This window comes from Sphaeramia orbicularis, chromosome 8 (assembly GCF_902148855.1).
Source record: "Sphaeramia orbicularis chromosome 8, fSphaOr1.1, whole genome shotgun sequence".
Lineage (NCBI taxonomy): Eukaryota > Metazoa > Chordata > Actinopteri > Kurtiformes > Apogonidae > Sphaeramia > Sphaeramia orbicularis.
In genome coordinates, this window is record NC_043964.1 from 7,818,464 (window position 1) to 7,835,621 (window position 17,158).

At 42.5% G+C, this 17,158-nt stretch overlaps 1 protein-coding gene across 1 annotated transcript in view; it reads left to right on the forward strand.

The window, feature by feature from the left end:
* Positions 1 to 15,916, forward strand: part of rapgefl1 (Rap guanine nucleotide exchange factor (GEF)-like 1) — a 28,386-nt gene extending 12,470 nt beyond the window's left edge. The window contains 14 exon segments of the mRNA XM_030140890.1: positions 2,105 to 2,127; positions 2,715 to 2,848; positions 3,651 to 3,748; positions 3,920 to 4,032; positions 5,306 to 5,473; positions 5,553 to 5,650; positions 5,937 to 6,059; positions 6,970 to 7,148; positions 7,243 to 7,333; positions 7,585 to 7,635; positions 7,908 to 7,995; positions 8,902 to 8,966; positions 9,334 to 9,388; positions 9,475 to 15,916. Coding sequence (XP_029996750.1) covers positions 2,105 to 2,127; positions 2,715 to 2,848; positions 3,651 to 3,748; positions 3,920 to 4,032; positions 5,306 to 5,473; positions 5,553 to 5,650; positions 5,937 to 6,059; positions 6,970 to 7,148; positions 7,243 to 7,333; positions 7,585 to 7,635; positions 7,908 to 7,995; positions 8,902 to 8,966; positions 9,334 to 9,388; positions 9,475 to 9,599 — 1,411 coding nt within the window. The 3' untranslated portion in view covers positions 9,600 to 15,916.
* The last annotated feature ends 1,242 nt before the right edge of the window (positions 15,917 to 17,158 follow it).

Consider the following 17,158-nt stretch of genomic DNA (forward strand, 5'->3'; position numbering starts at 1 on the left):
CCTGGATCTGGACCTGTCTAACTGGGTTGATGTCATATATTGAAATAGTGTAAAAAAGTTGAAGGTTGGTTCAACCAGACCAGGTCCAGAGTTGACCCACAACAAGAGCATTATGGGAAACGTGGTTTTCAGATGGTCCAGACTGATGTGGTTTAAGTAAGTTAGTAAGTAAATTTTATTTATAGAGCACTTTTCACAGACAGTCACAAAGTGCTTTATCAATTAACATCAGAATCAAATCAAGTTTACAGAGACCCAACAGAATCCTCCAGGAGCAAACACTTGTGATTGGAGACAGTGGCGAGGAAAAACATCCCTTTAACAGCAGAAACCTGGAGCAGACCCAGACTCCTGAAGGATGGCCGTCTGCCTTGACCAGTTGGGGTTAAAGAGAGAGAGTAAAGGAGGAGAAAAGAGAGAGCGATAGGGATATAGAGAGACTGGGGGGGGGGGGGACGACAACATGTAGTACTTTATGATGACTACATAATGTGTAATCAGTTTGTGGTGGCCCTGGGTCAGGTGGGAAACTGAAAAGACGTTTTGAACAGGAGGGTTTTGAGGTGTTTCTTAAAGCTCTCTACAGAGTCCATGGACCGTAGGTGTAGAGGCAGGTCATTCCATAGACGTGGTGCCACAGCTTTAGAGACCTGTCACCGCGTGTGCTAAAACAGGTGCGTGGAACCATCAGCAGGTGCTGTCCTGAAGACCTCAAGCTACGAGTCGAGCTGTAGGGCTGGATCAGGGAAGCAATGTATGCAGGGGCCTGGCCATGTAGAGCCTGGAAAGTTAGCACTAGGGCTGCACGATTTTGGCAAAAAAAAAAAATCCCGATTTTTTTCCTCTAAAAACTCGATTTTCGATTTTGATTTCGATTTTTGGGTAAAACTACAAAAGACAACAGAAGTCAGCATGTCGTTTTCGTGAGCAGCCCACAATGCAAGGCACTGCTCTGACCTCAAATCTGTGATGGTATCACGTGATGAACCCCCAGAAGGTTATTTTTTCTTAATTAAATCTTTATTGAATGAAATAGAGTATACAAACAATGTATACAACAAGAAAATAACATAAGTTTGCCAGGGGGAATACACTATAATACAATGTCCAAATCAGAGCAAATACTTATGTTTTTTATAGCCTTTTTGTTTCCAGATTTATCTAACAGCTTCAAATAAAGTTCAACATCTTTCAAAAAATAAATAATATTTGTTTTTGTGTTACAGAACTTACATTTGTGAATGAAAAATTTAGCAAGTAAGAGGACTAAATTAATTATTAATTTTTTTTTTTATGTGTGTGTGTGTGTGTGTGTGCGTGCGTGCGTGCGTGTGTGTTGTTGTTTTTTTTAAATTTTATTTATTTATTTATTTTTTCCTGGGTATCTGGGCCCACAGAAGTGATACCAATGTAAGTCAGTGACAGGCATCAGTCGTGCGTGCGTGGACCAGGTTAATATGAGTGATCCACATGCGGTTCTGTTTAAACTGAGGGGTCCGTGCGTGGAATAGACTGACCCAGGACACGCTGGAGGGATTCTATCCTGGAGCGGGTGGATGTGTGTGGGCACAGGGCTGTGTGGGCTCCTCTGCTGAGGCTGATGACCCCGAGACCCGGACCCGGATCGGAAGAAGACAGTACGGTACGGATCCGGGACAACGGAAGATGAGTGATCCGCATGCAGTTCTATTTCAGTTGCGGGATCCGTGCGTGAAGCCACGGCCTACATTGCTGTAAGTACTGCAGGCTCATGAACACATTTAAAGTCCGGTCATTACACGGACTTCTGTGACAGACCGCTGTCACTGATAGGAGGAGGAGCCTACGGGAGCCCGCAAGCGCACGGCCCGCTGGCACGAGAGAGATGAAATCGATTTTACGATTTCCCTTTTTTAAAAATCGTCCTAATTAAAAAATCCGATTTCGATTTAAAATCGATTAATCGTGCAGCCTTAGTTAGCACCAGAATTTTGAAATGAAAACGACATAAAACAGGGAGCCAGTGGAGAGATTTAAGAATGGGAGTGGTGTGGGTTCTCCTGTTTGTGCGGGTCAGAAGCCTGGCAGCAGAGTTCTGGACCAACTGTAGATGGGCCAGGGCCAGGGCCGGGTTTAAGGGGTGAGCCAGTTCCAAAGAAGAAAATGGAACCAATATCTGAGACAGGAACGGGTCAAACTGGACCAGAACATGGGTTTACCCTTTAAAACCCTTTGACCCTTTAAACCCTTTGACTCAAACTCAAACCAAACCTTAAATCCGGTCAGGAAAAATTGAAGTATAAATGGTTTTGTTTTTAAAACTGTGACTGAATCTGACACAAACTAAACCCGTAAACGTTTACGTTCCATCGTGTCGTAGACATGTTTCAGTATCTGAAACATCCTGTTAGGACCTGGATGGAACTGAGCATGTGCAGAAGGACCATGTGTCCAATGACTGCCGGCTGATTCTTACTTAATATTAACACTTATGTCCACATACAGACTACATTTCCCAGCATGCCCGTGGGCCACAGTGGGGCTCATCGATCACTGATCAGCACATGGATCAGTCACTGATGGTCTGGTTTGCGTGCATCCTCGTACGTCCTCGTGCATCTGTGAAATTGTTGTCATCCTTAACGCTGTCCTCAGATTCAGTCTGGAGGGGGAGGGGAAGGACGAGAGGGGAAGTGGGGAGGGGCCAGAGCGAGATGAGAAGGAGGAGGATGAAGAGGAGGCGGAGACAGAAGCGGCGATGGACGGGGTGGAGAGGAAGCAGGCGGTGCTCAACGTGGCGTTCAGGTACCTGGACACATATCGGGAATTACTGCAGGAGGAAGGAGAACGCAGCAACAACTTCCCCAAGGTAACCGCCAAATACTACACACAAATACTACACACAAATAGACACAGATACTACACACAAAATACACACAGTACTACGCACAGTACTACACACAATATACACAAAAACTGCACAAAAATACACATAATATGCACACAATACTACATAAATATGTACAAAATACTATGTATATATATATATATATATATATATATATATATACACACACACACACACACACACACACACACACACACACACACACACAAGTACACAAACAATATAAACACAACAGAACCCACACTGTGTCTGCGAATCGGTGTCAGTAGGGTTAGTCTGCTTAATGGGGATTATTAACCAAGCAGCACTGGCTTAACTAGTCCTGAACCAGTATTGACCAGTATGAACCAGTATTGACCAGTATGAACCAGTCTGAACCAGTATGAGCCAGTATTGACCAGTATGAACCAGTGTGAACCAGTATGAACCAGTATGAACCAGTGGAACAATGGGATTGAACCGTATCTTAAAGGAAAACATGGCTCATGTTTGGGAACCGTTAAAACCAGATGTGGTTTGTTTGGGAGTTTCATTCAACCCTGGTTACGACGGTCACATAACCTCCTGTTACTGACGGCGACGCCCAATGAGTCACAGTGAAAGTGAAACCGTGGACATGGACTTGACCTGTCAGTGTCACAGGTAGATGAAACCTGACCTACACATGATGACGCCGCCTCCTAGGGTCACCATGACGACCAGGCTCCACCCACTCTGACCCACTGGTGTGTGTGTGTGTTTGTTTGTGTGTGTGTTTGTGTAGGAGCTGTATCTGTGTGCGGTCCAGGAGCTGAGTCGGTTCCCGGAGCTGGTGGAGGACGTCCTCAAACTGCAGCGATGGACAGAGATCCTGCACTGCCCGTAAGTCAGTGAACGCACCACGACCACCGTGCAACATGACAACACAACAGCAGCAGCATAACAGTGTGTGTGTGTCTGTGTGTGTTTGTGTGTGTTTTTTTGTCTGTGTGTGTGTGTGTGTGTCCATCTGTGTGTTTTTGTCTGTGTGTGTGTGTGTGTGTGTGGTTTCAGGTCCGAGGAGGAGAAGGAGAGCAGGAAGAAGCAGGTCCGACCTCTGTTCAGACACTTCAGACGCATCGATGCCTGTCTGCAGCCGCGAGAGGCGTTCAGGGGCTCCGACGAGAGTAGGACACGCTCCCCACACACTGCAACACACAACGACACACCACAACACTCCTACACACACACTGAGCACTTGAATGCACCTCCACATTAACACATCTGTCTGCAGCTACGTGAGGCATTCAGGGGCTCCAACAAGAGCAGGACACGCTGAATGTGTAACACAACACAATGGGACTACACATGCTGAACACCTGAATGCATCTTCATGGTGTAACAACACATCTGTCTACAGCTGTGCAAGGCGTTCAGGGGCTCAGATGAGAGTAGGACAAACTGACACTGAACTGCAACTCACAACAACAGAATGCAACACAGCACAAAACTCCAACACACACTGATGCACCTGAACACACCTCTACACTGACACACCTGTCTGCAGCTGTGAGAGGCATTTAGGGGCTCTGACAAGAGTAGGACAAACTGAACACGGTCACAGGCAGAAACACACTTCATCATCCAGTCAAACCTGTAAATGGTCACAGGGGGGCACCACAAGCTTTAAATATAGACAGGTTTGGTTCAGACACATTAAGGCTTCATTTACTGAAGCAGAAAAGCTATGACCTGTGAATGCACCACAGTCTATTAAATTTATAGACTGTAAATATTCACATCAGCAACAAAAAAAAAGTTTCATTAAAATAATAATATGAAGGATATGTCCTGTTTTTATCAATAAAACTGGATTAAAAACAGAAATAAGAACAAACAAGTATTTAATTTAAAGAGTTAAAGAAGTTCGATATTAAAATAAATCAAACTAGAAAAGCACTCAGACAGTGCAGACCTACACCAAGGCACATCAGTCGGCCCTTCCCCGATCACCACCAAAATTTAATCATTTGGTCCTTGTGCCAGTATCAACATTTCCTGAAATTTTCATCCAAATCCTTCCATAACTTTTTGAGTTATCTTGCACACGGACAGACAGACAAACAGACAAACAAACCAGCACTGGCAAAAACACAACCTCCTTGATGGAGGTAATAACGATGGAACAGATGCAGACGTGTCTGTCAAAACTGAGAGACCTGTAAAAGTAGAAACACATTGAATTATTATTTATTAGTTAAGTTAACGAATAGTCCATAATATTAATGAATTAACTGTTTTTTAAGTAAAGTTTTAAACCTCAGATTTCATTTTCACATAGTTTTCATCATATTAAGTAAAATTCTGGATCATTTTCTTTAATTAAAACCAGATTGAAATCATTAAAGCAGACATGAGTCCAGGCCGCTGACCCCGCCCCTAACCCCACTTCCCCTCCAGTCTTCTGCAGGGTCTACACCCCCGACCACTCCTACGTCACCATCCGGAGCCGCCTCTCCTGCCGGGTTGGCGAGATTTTGGCGCTGGTTCGGGAGAAGCTGCAGTACAGCGAAGACCAGCCGGTTCTGCCGGGTCACCTGATCCTGGTTGCCGTGACATCAGCAGGGGGTGGGGCCACGTTTGTCCTTCGTCCGTTAATGCCCACGTGGACCTGTTGAACCCAACCCTAACTCTGGTTCTGTTTCAGAAAAGGCCGTGTTCCGACCCAGTGATGAGGCTGTGTTCACCACGCTGGGCGTCAACACACACCTGTTCGCATGTGAACCCTCCGAACTGGACTCACTGGTGAGCGCCGCTGCCTCGTACCTGATTGGTCCAGGCTGTGCAGGGGTGGGGCGGGGCTTTAAAGCAGGTGGAGGAGGAGCCAAGATGAAACTGAACGGATGAAAAAGTCTAAAGCAGAGCTGGTGTCATTGACACCGGACCCGTTCAGAGGTTCATCCAGGTGGTAACGTCATGAGGCTCCGCCCACAGTGGGTGTGGCCATGTTCACAGCGTCCTCACATTGAAAGTGACTCCAAGTTTTTCAGATCATTGAGTTTGACTTCGTTGTGACGTTTCCCGCCCTCAGCTTCCTCTGCCGGAGGAGATCCACTGGACACCCGGAGATAGTAAACTCCATGACATGTCAGCGGAGGAGGTGGCCAATCAGCTGGTGGCGTTCGACTGGGAGCTGTTCAGCTGCGTCCACGAGGTCAGCGCCGGGGCCACGCCCACTGAGTCAGACACCACTAAGCTACTGTCAGAATCCAAATGTCATCTTTATCTGAGATCGGGTTCTTTCTATTGGACTAGAATACATTAGGGTAGAGGTCTGATTGGCTGAGAGGGAGGAATGGAAGTGGGCGGGGCTTAGAGCAGCAGAGATCAGTCGAGAGACACATGGAAGATTTTTATTACTTTAGTCAGAGTTTTAGTGGTGGATTCTGGTCAATAATTGGATATAATAGTGATAGTGCTGTTCTACCAGTGAGTTTTAATGTGTTTTTGTCAAGTTTTGCTTTTTTTTTTTCCTTTTTTCACTGCTTTTCTCTTGTTTTTTGTACATGTAGTTTAGTTTTCTTAATGTTTTTTTCATTATTTTACTCAATTTTTGTTCAGCTTTGTTAAAAGAAGAACATGGACACAATGATCTAGAACAACTATAATGGATCAACACACGGAAAATAGATAAACGGTTATTTATATAAACTCAGAAAGATTCAACATTTACAGCTCTTTTTCATAATAAATATGATCATTAGTTTTTATTCTAACTTACAGTTTTAATCATTTATTACATATAATAATGTTAATTAATGGACAGATATTGAAAATTAAGTTCTTCCTGAAAAAAGGTTCAAAAGAATCAGAGAAAAAAAATGACATTTTCAGACACTTTCATTGTAAAATCAACATAAATATACGTAGATGTCCTGTTCTAGGGCAGTCCTGAAAGGGTTAACAGGTTCTTCTGTGTGTTCATGTGCATCGTCGTGTTCGTTGTCGTGTGCGTGGTTTTGGTCATATGCGTGGTCGTATGCACGGTCGTATGCGTTGCCGTGGTCGTGTGCGTGGTCGTGTATGTGGTCGTATACATGGTCGTGTGCGTGGTGGTGCTGCAGGTGGAGTTCGTGTGCTACGTCTTCCACGGGGAACAGTCCCGTTGGCGACCTTTGAACCTGGAGCTGGTTCTGCAGCGCTGCAGTGAGGTCCAACACTGGGTCGCCACCGAGATCCTGCAGTGTCAGTCTCTGCCCAAGAGGGTCCAGCTGCTGCGCAAGTTCATCAAGATCGCCGCTCTGTGAGTCCACGCCACACTACCGCTCCCAGCATGCACTGAGCCGCCGTGGTCCAATCAAGCAGCTCCGTTGAACTGACGGTCCCTGTGTTTGCAGGTGTAAGCAGCAGCAGGACCTGCTGTCCTTCCTGGCCGTGGTCCTGGGTCTGGACAACCCGGCTGTCAGCAGACTACGGCTCACCTGGGAGGTACGGACACCCCTGAACGCACCACAGCTCCCACACAACAGGAGGGCACATGTAACCATAGCAATGACAGGGCGGGGCCACAGCTGGTTTTTAATGATCACTTCATCCAATCAGGATCAGTTTAACATCTTACACCTGATCCTGGTTCAGATCCTGTTCCTGGTTCAGGTCCTGATCCTGGTTCAGATCCTGATCCTGTTGAATGTAAACTGTGTTGAATGTTAATCTTCTTCTGTCTGTGATGCGTTTAGGGTCTGCCTGGGAAGTTCCGGAAGCAGTTCCAGCAGTTCGAGAGCATTGCGGTAAGGACCTGATCCACATGTCCAGACCTGATCCACTTGTTTAGACCTGATCCACATGTTTAGATCTGATCCACATGTCCAGACCTGATCTACATGTTCAGACCTGACCCACATATCCAGACCTGATCCACATGTCCAGACCTGATCCACATGCTTAGACCTGATTCACATGTTCAGACCTGATCCACATGTCAAGACCTGATCCACATGTTTAGACCTGGTTCTTTGATCTGGATCAGACTCCCTGTGATGCTGGTTCTTTGTGGTTCTAGGATCCATCCAGGAACCATAAGTCCTACAGGGACCTGATCACCGGTCTCAGACCTCCACTGATCCCCTTCACTCCTCTGCTGCTCAAAGGTAGAACCAGAACCAGACCTTCACCCTCCTCTTCCTCTGCTTTTATTTTGTCGTTCTCTTCGTCTTTATCTCTGTTTGATCCTGGTGGTGGTGGATTTACTGTCACTTCTCATTTTATGGAGGTTTTATTGTTCGTTTGTTTGTTTGTTTGTTTTTTTAGCTTTTCTGGCTTTTCAGTTTATTTGGTTTTTTTTTTTTTCAGTTTTTTCATTTTTTGAGGGGTTTCAGGTTTTTCTTTTTTCAGGTTTTTCAGGTTTGTCATTTTTCATTCTTTAAATTTTTGGGGGGGGTTTCATTTTTTTTTTCACATTTTTTCATTCTTTCAAGCTCTTCAGTTTTTTCAGTTTTCTCAGGTTTTTCTTTTTTTTCCTGGGTTTTTAATTTTGTCAGGGTTTTTAAAAAATTTTGTCTGGGTTTTTCATCTTTATGAGGTTTTTTTTTTTTTTTTTTTTTCATTTTTAAAAATTTTTTTAAAAAAATTCTTTTTGGCTTCTCTTTTTTTGGGTTTTTTTTTTTCTTTTTTTTTCTTTTTTTTCCGGGTTTTTCTTTTTAAATTTTTTTTTCACTTTTTCTTTTTGATTTTTCTTTTTTTTTGGGTTTTTCAGTTATTTCATTTTATTCAGGTTTTTCATTTTTCTGTTTTTTTTTTTTTTTTAATTATTTTTTAATTTTTTCATTTTGGTTTGTATTTTTTCGGGTTGTTCATTTTTTTCAGGTCTTTGAGGTCTCCCTCTTCTTCTTTAGTTTATTTCCAGGTTCTCGTGTTGACTGTGATGTTCTTGAATAACCTTCTTTAATCCTAGTTTCACTGGTTCTGTAAATGTTCTCGAACCCGTTAAAGGCTGAGGTTCTTGTGTTCCCTCGGGTTCCTCGTCTCTAACACAGATCTGGTGTTTGTTCTTTCAGACCTGACGTTCCTTCATGAAAGCTGTAAAACGTTCCACGGGGAACTCGTCAACTTTGAGAAGATGGTGAGTGGACCCTGAACACACCATTAGAATAAAATCTGATCATAAAACTCAAACACAACTGATTTTATTTTTCCTCCTTGTTTTATTTTTTGTGACCATGTTGAATATTTGTCACAGATTAATAATAAAAACTTATGATAAATTCACACTTTTTTTTTTCTGTGTTTTATTAACGTCAAATTGATCCAATTGATATAGTTCATGTTTCTACAGTTTCTTTATAAACAAATTCCAATAAATGTAAATGTTTTTCCTGTAAATCTTTCCCATCATCCAAATAAATGTGGATTAAATATGAATGAACCGGGTTACTGTTTCCTGTGTTGTGACTGGGGGGTAATGTAGTCTTTGTCTGTTTCTCCTTCAGCATAAAGTGGCTGAGATGGTGAGAACGATCCGACGCTACAGGAGCTCTCAACTCGGTAAGCCCCCCCCCCCCCCCCCCCCCCGACAATGCCGACGCCCACACACACCCTCAGACTTTAACCTGTGTTTGCGTTTGTTGTAGCCATGGATACGGAGACCTCACCATCCCACCTGCAGACCAAGGCCTACGTCCGCCAGCTCCAGGTCATCGACAACCAGAACCTGCTGTTTGAGATGTCCTGCAAACTGGAGCCCAAAGACACATGAAGACCAGGACCAGGACCTGCACCTGGACCGGGACCAGAATCTGGGCCAGAACCCTCCTCCTCTTCTTCTTCGTCTTCATCATCTGAATACGAACCAACAAAAAAACAAACAACAAATTCAGTCTTTTTAATTTTTCAGGAGACATTTGCGAATCAGTGAAGACATTAAAACCGTGTGTCCCTGAATGCACCACTGTTCATCTGCGACAAAGCAGGACGAAGAACAAGACGACAGTCCATTGTAGCATCGACGAATGTAATAATGTCATGAAGACGCACAAAGATCTGATGTTCAAATAATCAGAAAACATCAGAAAACTTTTTTTTCGACCCGCAGTTGGTCCCTGAACGCATCACATCAAAAGTAACCTTGACACAGATTCATCATAAAGATGTTTAACAAACCAAATACAGACGTCGTGACAACAGAGTAAAAAGTCATTTTCAGGTCTGGAAGCATCGTGAAATCAGGCGTTCAGGGTCCACAGTCCACGGTGGAGGTGAAATAAGTTTTTTCTGTTTATTCTGATCAAACGTCATCATTTCTTCATCAGTTTCACTTAAAAACAGTTGATTAAAGTAAAAGTAAAAAAAACAAATGACAACCGAAGAGGGAGGAAGTTTATTTCGTTTATACACAACAATGAACCAAAATAAACCACAATTTATTGATATCATTTGTCCTTTAAACACTTTGACATGAATTTAAAATAAACAATTAAAACACAATGAAATTAATGAAGATAAATACAAATGAGTGACAAACCTGGTTTTATCTGATTGTATCGATAAAAACCAGCGTTTCCAAAAGCAACGCTGATGACATCATCAGGTTGAAGTTAAGATGATGACATCATCAGGTTATGCTGATGACGCCATCAGGTTATGCTGATGACGTCATCAGGTTATGCTGATGACATCATCAGGTTTTCCTGCGTCTTCTGGACATTGTTTCATCGTCGGCCGCTTCATCCCATTGGTCCGTCACTCTGCAGGCTCCTCCCCCACCTACTGCAACGGACCAATCAGACAACAGGTAATCTGACTCCGCTCATCGGAGACAGGGATGTCTCAAACCTGTCGCCTGCGGAGACGACACTGATGTAAACATTTTCTTTGTCTCAGATCTGGAACAAACTGATGGAACTCATGGAAACGACTTCATACTGAGTCTATTTTTTCATCAGTCGATAAACGGACAGATGTTTACATGACCTTTGACCCCTGACCTCTGACCCCTCTGCTGAAGCTCCAGATACCTACACTTTCCCTCTGTGATCGAACCCAACAGTGATGATACGTTCACTGACTGCACGCTGTGACACGGATCACGTGGCGTTCAGGGACATGATCTGAGACTGAACTTTTAGATCCAGGTCTTTAAAACCTGCTTCGTTTAAAGGCTCATTCCACTGTTTTATCTGTTAACGGTTGGTTTAGGGTTACACGAAAAAAAAGAAAACCACGATGGTGTCAGTTTATTCAACAAAAGTTTAGAAACAAACGCAGTGATTGGACGATGAAACAGTTTCATGAGACATGTTTAACCCAATAAGACCTGAACCAAACGGAGCAATATCCTGAAACGAAAAACAAACTGACACTAAAACCTACATTCAGACACGTTGAAACACATAAAGGTTTTATTGGTTAAAGGAACATTTACCTGATAAATGTTCCTTAATGAAACTGAATGAACTGAAACCATCGAACGCCAGCAGAATCACCTGCTATCGCTCTGATGTCACAGTTTGGTTAAAATATGGAATGTTCCTTTAAGGAGGAGACAGTGAATCTGATTGGACGGAAATCGGCCAATCAGATGGGTTCTACAGGAAGCTGTTTCTGCTTATTTTACTTTCTTTTGTTTGGGATTCAGACCATGTGAACGGCCAATCGGCTTTCAGGATCCACCTCCAGGATCGGCGGCGGGCGGCCGACGCAATAAGACGGGAAGTGAAGCTGATTGGTCGACGGCAGCGTCAACGAAGCACTTTGCCAAACCTCAGGGCTCAGAGACACTGAGAGGTTTTGTTTACTCTTTATTCTCATGTTTGGTAGAGTTCAGTTCATCGTAATGCGACCGATCGGTTCAGTGTTTGTACAGACCATCACCTTCATTAATGATATAATAATCTATTAACAGGTGTTGTTTTATGCTATGATCTCCGCCGGGTCCAAGTCCACAGTCAGAACCGTTTACGCCCAAAAACAATCTCTGTTTGAACTCGTCTCTTTGTTTAATGAATCAACTGAGGTCACTGTTTATGGATCAAAACCATCCAACACAAAATGTCCAGAACTCAATGCCTTCATGAGGACGTTTGATCCAGATGAACCGAGTTTGGTAGAAGCATGGATCAGATCCAGAACTACAGAAAACCCAACAGGAAGTCGTCTATATCGGATTGAATCTGACACTTTGGTTCCATTTTTACCAATGAACCTGACTCAGTCTGAAAACCTGGGATTTAGGTTCATCTAAACCCTAATGAGGTTCTGGTTGATCCAATGGTTCCAAAGAGAAATCTGTCAAAGGTCCAGTCTCTGTAGTTTGACCCAGATGGACTAAAAACCTCCTGAACCCAAAAGGAAGTCATCCATATTGGGTTCAATCAGACACTTTGGCTCCATTTTCATCGTTTCCAGAGGTTTTTTTCCAGATGTTCCTAGTTAATGTCAGATTTGTCACTAGAATCTAAACCCAGGTTCTGTTTGGTTCAGATAAACACGTTAAAGGTCCAGTTCCTATAGTTTGACCCAAAAAACCTGAACCAATGAACCTCTGGACAAACTGAGGCGTCCCTTAACGGAGGCAGAAGACAGGACATTTTTGATCCATTAGAGCAAAATGTTCCTAAATGAACCGTTGTTATCCTGTTTATTTATCGAATTGACAAAAAAGCAAATGGAGACGAACACAAATAGAGATTTTTTTTTTTTTTTTAGCTCTGAAGTGTTTGATCATCACTTCTCTTCATGATGTTTCAGAGTGTGTTTTATGTTTCAGTTGTGGTTTGTTTGAAACTGTAACGAGGGGATTTATTTTGTTGAACTGTTGGACATGTTGGACTCATGGTCCTGGTTTGATTGAACTTCAGGTGTTGATGAAACCCTTCAGGGTTGGTGTTCAGTGGTCCAGTGGGCGGAGCTTAGACCCGGCAGTCAGTGAGACTTCATCCTCCATCTGTACCATAACATCCTGTTTGTAAAAGCTCAGTGAGGACGAGTCTGTCCAGAGACGAAGTCCACGTCCTTAGACTGGAAACACCCGGAGGACGGACTTCATTTAACGCCTCCTTCGTCGCATGACTCGGATCCGAAACATCATCCGATTAGTTTGACTCGGGACACAATGCAAACTACGAAACCTCTGGAGTTCAACCAGACCCCAAAAACCCCTGAAACCCCCCGAAGGTCAGGATAGGACAGTCCAGAATGAGCTGTGGTTGGTTTGTTAGAAACCAACATAAAAACTCCATCCAACTCTGAAAAACAGTCATTTACACGCCTGAGGTCAGAGGTTAAAGTTCTGAACATAAAACACTTATGAGGACCACAGGTTCAACTTCAAACCCTCAAAACGGAATCTTTAGACCCTTAAAAGCCACTTCAAAGTCCAAGAACTCAGGTCTGAGATTCAGGTTTTCAGGAGAAAATGGAGACGTTAGATCAAATAAAGACAGGTTTTCCCAAGAATCCAGATCCAGGACTGTAACAGCAGGTGGTCAAACCCTCTAAAGACCAGCCTGAACTAAAAACAAGTCCAAGTCCCAGAATCCAACAGTTGAGCCACAGTCCAACAAGAGGAATCCAAGCCAGAAGCAAAGAAATTGTCTCTGAAAACACATTTTAAACCTTGAAGTTTAAATTTCAACAACTTTAGATCCTTAACAACACTAGACGCCAACAACTTTTGTAGAATTTTTAACAAAACCTTAAAACCACTTCAGAGTCCACAAAGTCAGGTCTAAGATTCAGGTTTTCAGGAGAAGGTGGAGACGTTAGATAAAGTTTTCCAAGAATCCAAAGCAGAACTGTAACAGCAGAAGATCAAAGGCTCTAAAGTCAGTCCAAACTCCCAAAAACACAGGTCTGAACTCCCAAAAAGTCCCAGAATCCAACAGTCGAGTCACAGTCCAACAAGAGGAATCCAACTCAACACAAATCTGAGTCTGAAGCAAAAAACACAAACTCCAATTTAGACTCAGAAAACCCACTTGAACTCCCCCAAACTTTGGTTTAAACTCCCAAAAATGCCAGTTTAGACCCTTAAAAACACTTAAAAGTTCAAGAACTCAGGTCTGAGATTCAGGTTTTCAGGAGAAAATGGAGACGTTTGATCAAATGAAGTCAGGTTTTCAAAAATCCAGATCCAGGACTGTAACAGCGGTGGTCAAACCCTCTAAAGACCAGCCTGAACTCAAAACAAGTCCGAGTCCCAGAATCCAACGGTTGAGCCACAGTCCAGCAAGAGGAATCCAACTTGACACAAACCTGAGTCTGAAGCAAAAAAAACTCACAAACTCCAGTTTAGACTCAGAAAACCCACTTAAAATCCCCCCAAATTTAGGTTTAAACTCCCAAAAATGACACTTGATCCTTAAAAACACTCCCTACTCCAACAGCTTTGGCAGAAGTTTGAACAACACCAAACTTAGACTCGTTGAAAACCATGAATCTGAGCCAAAAAAACATGTTTGACTTCATCTGTGGATCCGTAGAAACGTCCAGTCTGCGTCTGGTCTTCCCTCTGTCCGTCGGGTGGAGGCGTGTCTCCAGGGTCTGGGTCTGGGTCTGGTTGGAAGCGTGTCTCCAGGGTCTGGGTCTGGTTGGAGGCGTGTCTCCAGGGTCTGGGTCTGGTTGGAGGCGTGTCTCCAGGGTCTGGGTCTGGTTGGAGGCAGCAGCAGTTCGTCGTATAACGTGTGAAGCCCAGCGAAGACACCATCTCTCAGGACCACTTCCTGGGTGGCGGCGGTGGCGGCGTTCACGTGGATCCCGGTGCCGTTCCGGGCCGAGGTCACATTTATTCCGGAGCGAAACCTGGTTAAAGGTCAAACAGAAACAGCCAATCGTGGCCTCTGCCTGGAACCGGCCCCGCCCACGTGGTCAAACGACGCCTTCACGAAAACATTAAAAAAAAAAAAGTGACGTGTACATATTCAACCTGTAAATACAAAAACTAATGGAGACTCTATTTTACGTATGAGCAGAGAACGACGACAACTCAAGGAGAAATATTTGATTTGGTGTTTTTCGTTTCTTAATTTGTGCGAGAACGTGTACAGCGGTGGCGAGTTTGTGATTGTACAGTGAAACTTCAGTTGATGCTTTGGTTCTTTTTTATCTGCAGCTTTGGTTGTTTCGGTTTCTGTTTGTTTTTTTTGTACAGAAGTGGTTGTTTACATCAATACAAGTCCTGACTTCTGTGATTGGAGCAGAGGCCTGCAGGGGGCGGGGCTTACACAGACGGGATTATGGGTAAACGGCAATAGTGTGAGAAAATTTACAATCAGAAAAACATAAAAGTAATATAATGCAGTGACCCTAAAGATAAAGTTACATCATGTTTGAGTTTACTTTCAGTATAAAGCTGTGAGTTTTTAAATTATCAACTAAAAATGTGCAAAAAAGGCTTAATATTTATACTTTTATCTTTAACCGATGAAATAAAAATCAAATCAGAAGGTTCATTATATTTAAATATTTGGGGAATAACTGCAAAAATGTCTGAATTATACTAATTATAAAAGCCTTTGTGTAACTTTACAGAAATATCTGTAATAAAATGAGTCAAAAGTTAAATATTTACATGAAGTTACAAATGTTGTAATGAAACATCATTTAGATTTTATCAAGAGTCAGTATTAGATTTAACCGCAATGTTAAAAAGATAGTTATTTTTCCTGAAAGATTTAATAGTTTTCCTTTTCAAGACAAAAACTAAAATTTTTGAGATTAAAGTTTACATTTTAATCAGTTTTTGACATAATTAAAACATTAGTGAAACAGTTGTATTAAATTTGCAGTTTTACTAATAGTTCAGTTCTGTTTCCTACAAAAAATTAGTGAAATTTAGTATATTTGGTTTTTTTTTCCATCATGAAACATTTTTTTCTTTTTGTGTTAAAATCTTCAGTTTTACAATTATTTATTTTCCCTAAAAATCATCATAAATATAAGAAACTTTCTCATTAATGCACTTTATTAAACTTATTTACTGTAAAATCAATCAGTCGATTAGAAAAAAAAACATGATCTTTAATGAGACGAGGTTTTAACAATAAAAAAAAAAAACACAAATCAGTTTAAACTGGACTAAAACTGAGGATCCAGGGTCCTGGATCTGGATCAGACTGGATCGTTGCCTCCTGCAGGTTTTCTGCTCCGTCTGTCAATCTGACGCTGAAATAAAACTCTCTGGACAAACGATGTGTTTGTGTCTGTTTGATATTTTAATTCAACTTTTAATCCATGTGAAATTAACGTGTTTGGACGCTCATGAAAACAACAAAATAAAAGGATTTTACTGTCGGATAAAAAGTACAATTATACAAAGAAATAACATTTAATTACTGACTTTTTAAAAGAGTCAAGTTTTAACTTCAGAAAAAATAAAACAAAATCATATTGAATATTTTAGATTTTAATTAAATAGAATTTAATTAAAAATTAACAGAAAATTTAAAAAAAAATGTATTATGTCATGGTGCCATGAAGAAATTGAAATCTTTTTTTAAATTATTTTTTTTAAATTGTTCAAATTACCAGAATTTTCACCAAGTAAAGAAATAAAGAACAATAAACTGAATTACACAAACTGACAGAAAACATTAAACACGCCAAAGGGGCTGATTTAGGGGGGTTTACTACTGGGATGTCGATGCTTATCAGAGGGGCCCCTTTCGGGGGGTTACCACTGGGATGTGGATGCTAATTGTGTTTGTTCAAGGGGTTCTGATCACTACCACTATTTGGGGGTAGTGTTTGTTGGCCCTGGGGGGCCCCTGACAGCGTTGTGCCCTCACAGTCATCAGCTGTGGGTCTGTCAGGGACATGGTTTGGACAGTACGAGGAACATCATGTGTCCTGAAGGTCCAGGTCGGATTCATGGGTTTCGGATTCAGATGGATCTGATGTTTCCAGTGTTTGGATCCAGGTTGAAGGTGCGTTAACGTTGCCTCTGAGTGTCAGCCATAGTTATCATCCACAGAGTTATTGTGTTGATTTCATCGTAACCATGGTGATATGTCTTACCTCGACCCTAACCAAACCTTAATAATGTCACAGGTTGTTCTCCTGAACCTCTATCCAGTCCAGGTGGGAAGTCTGATGGTTGGACAGGATGATCTGTGATGGACATCAAGGACCAGAGGATAAGTAACTGCAGACGCAGCTCGATGGCGATGGTGGTAGCACTTCAGGGTTCTGGTCTAAGTGCATCACACTGTACCAGGTCTAAAAGTGTGGTGAGTGGTGTGTGTGGGGGGGGTGCTTTAGGGCCCTGGTTCCCCCCCAGGACTGAAGAGTCCAGGCCGGCGTCACCTCGAGGACAGAGCT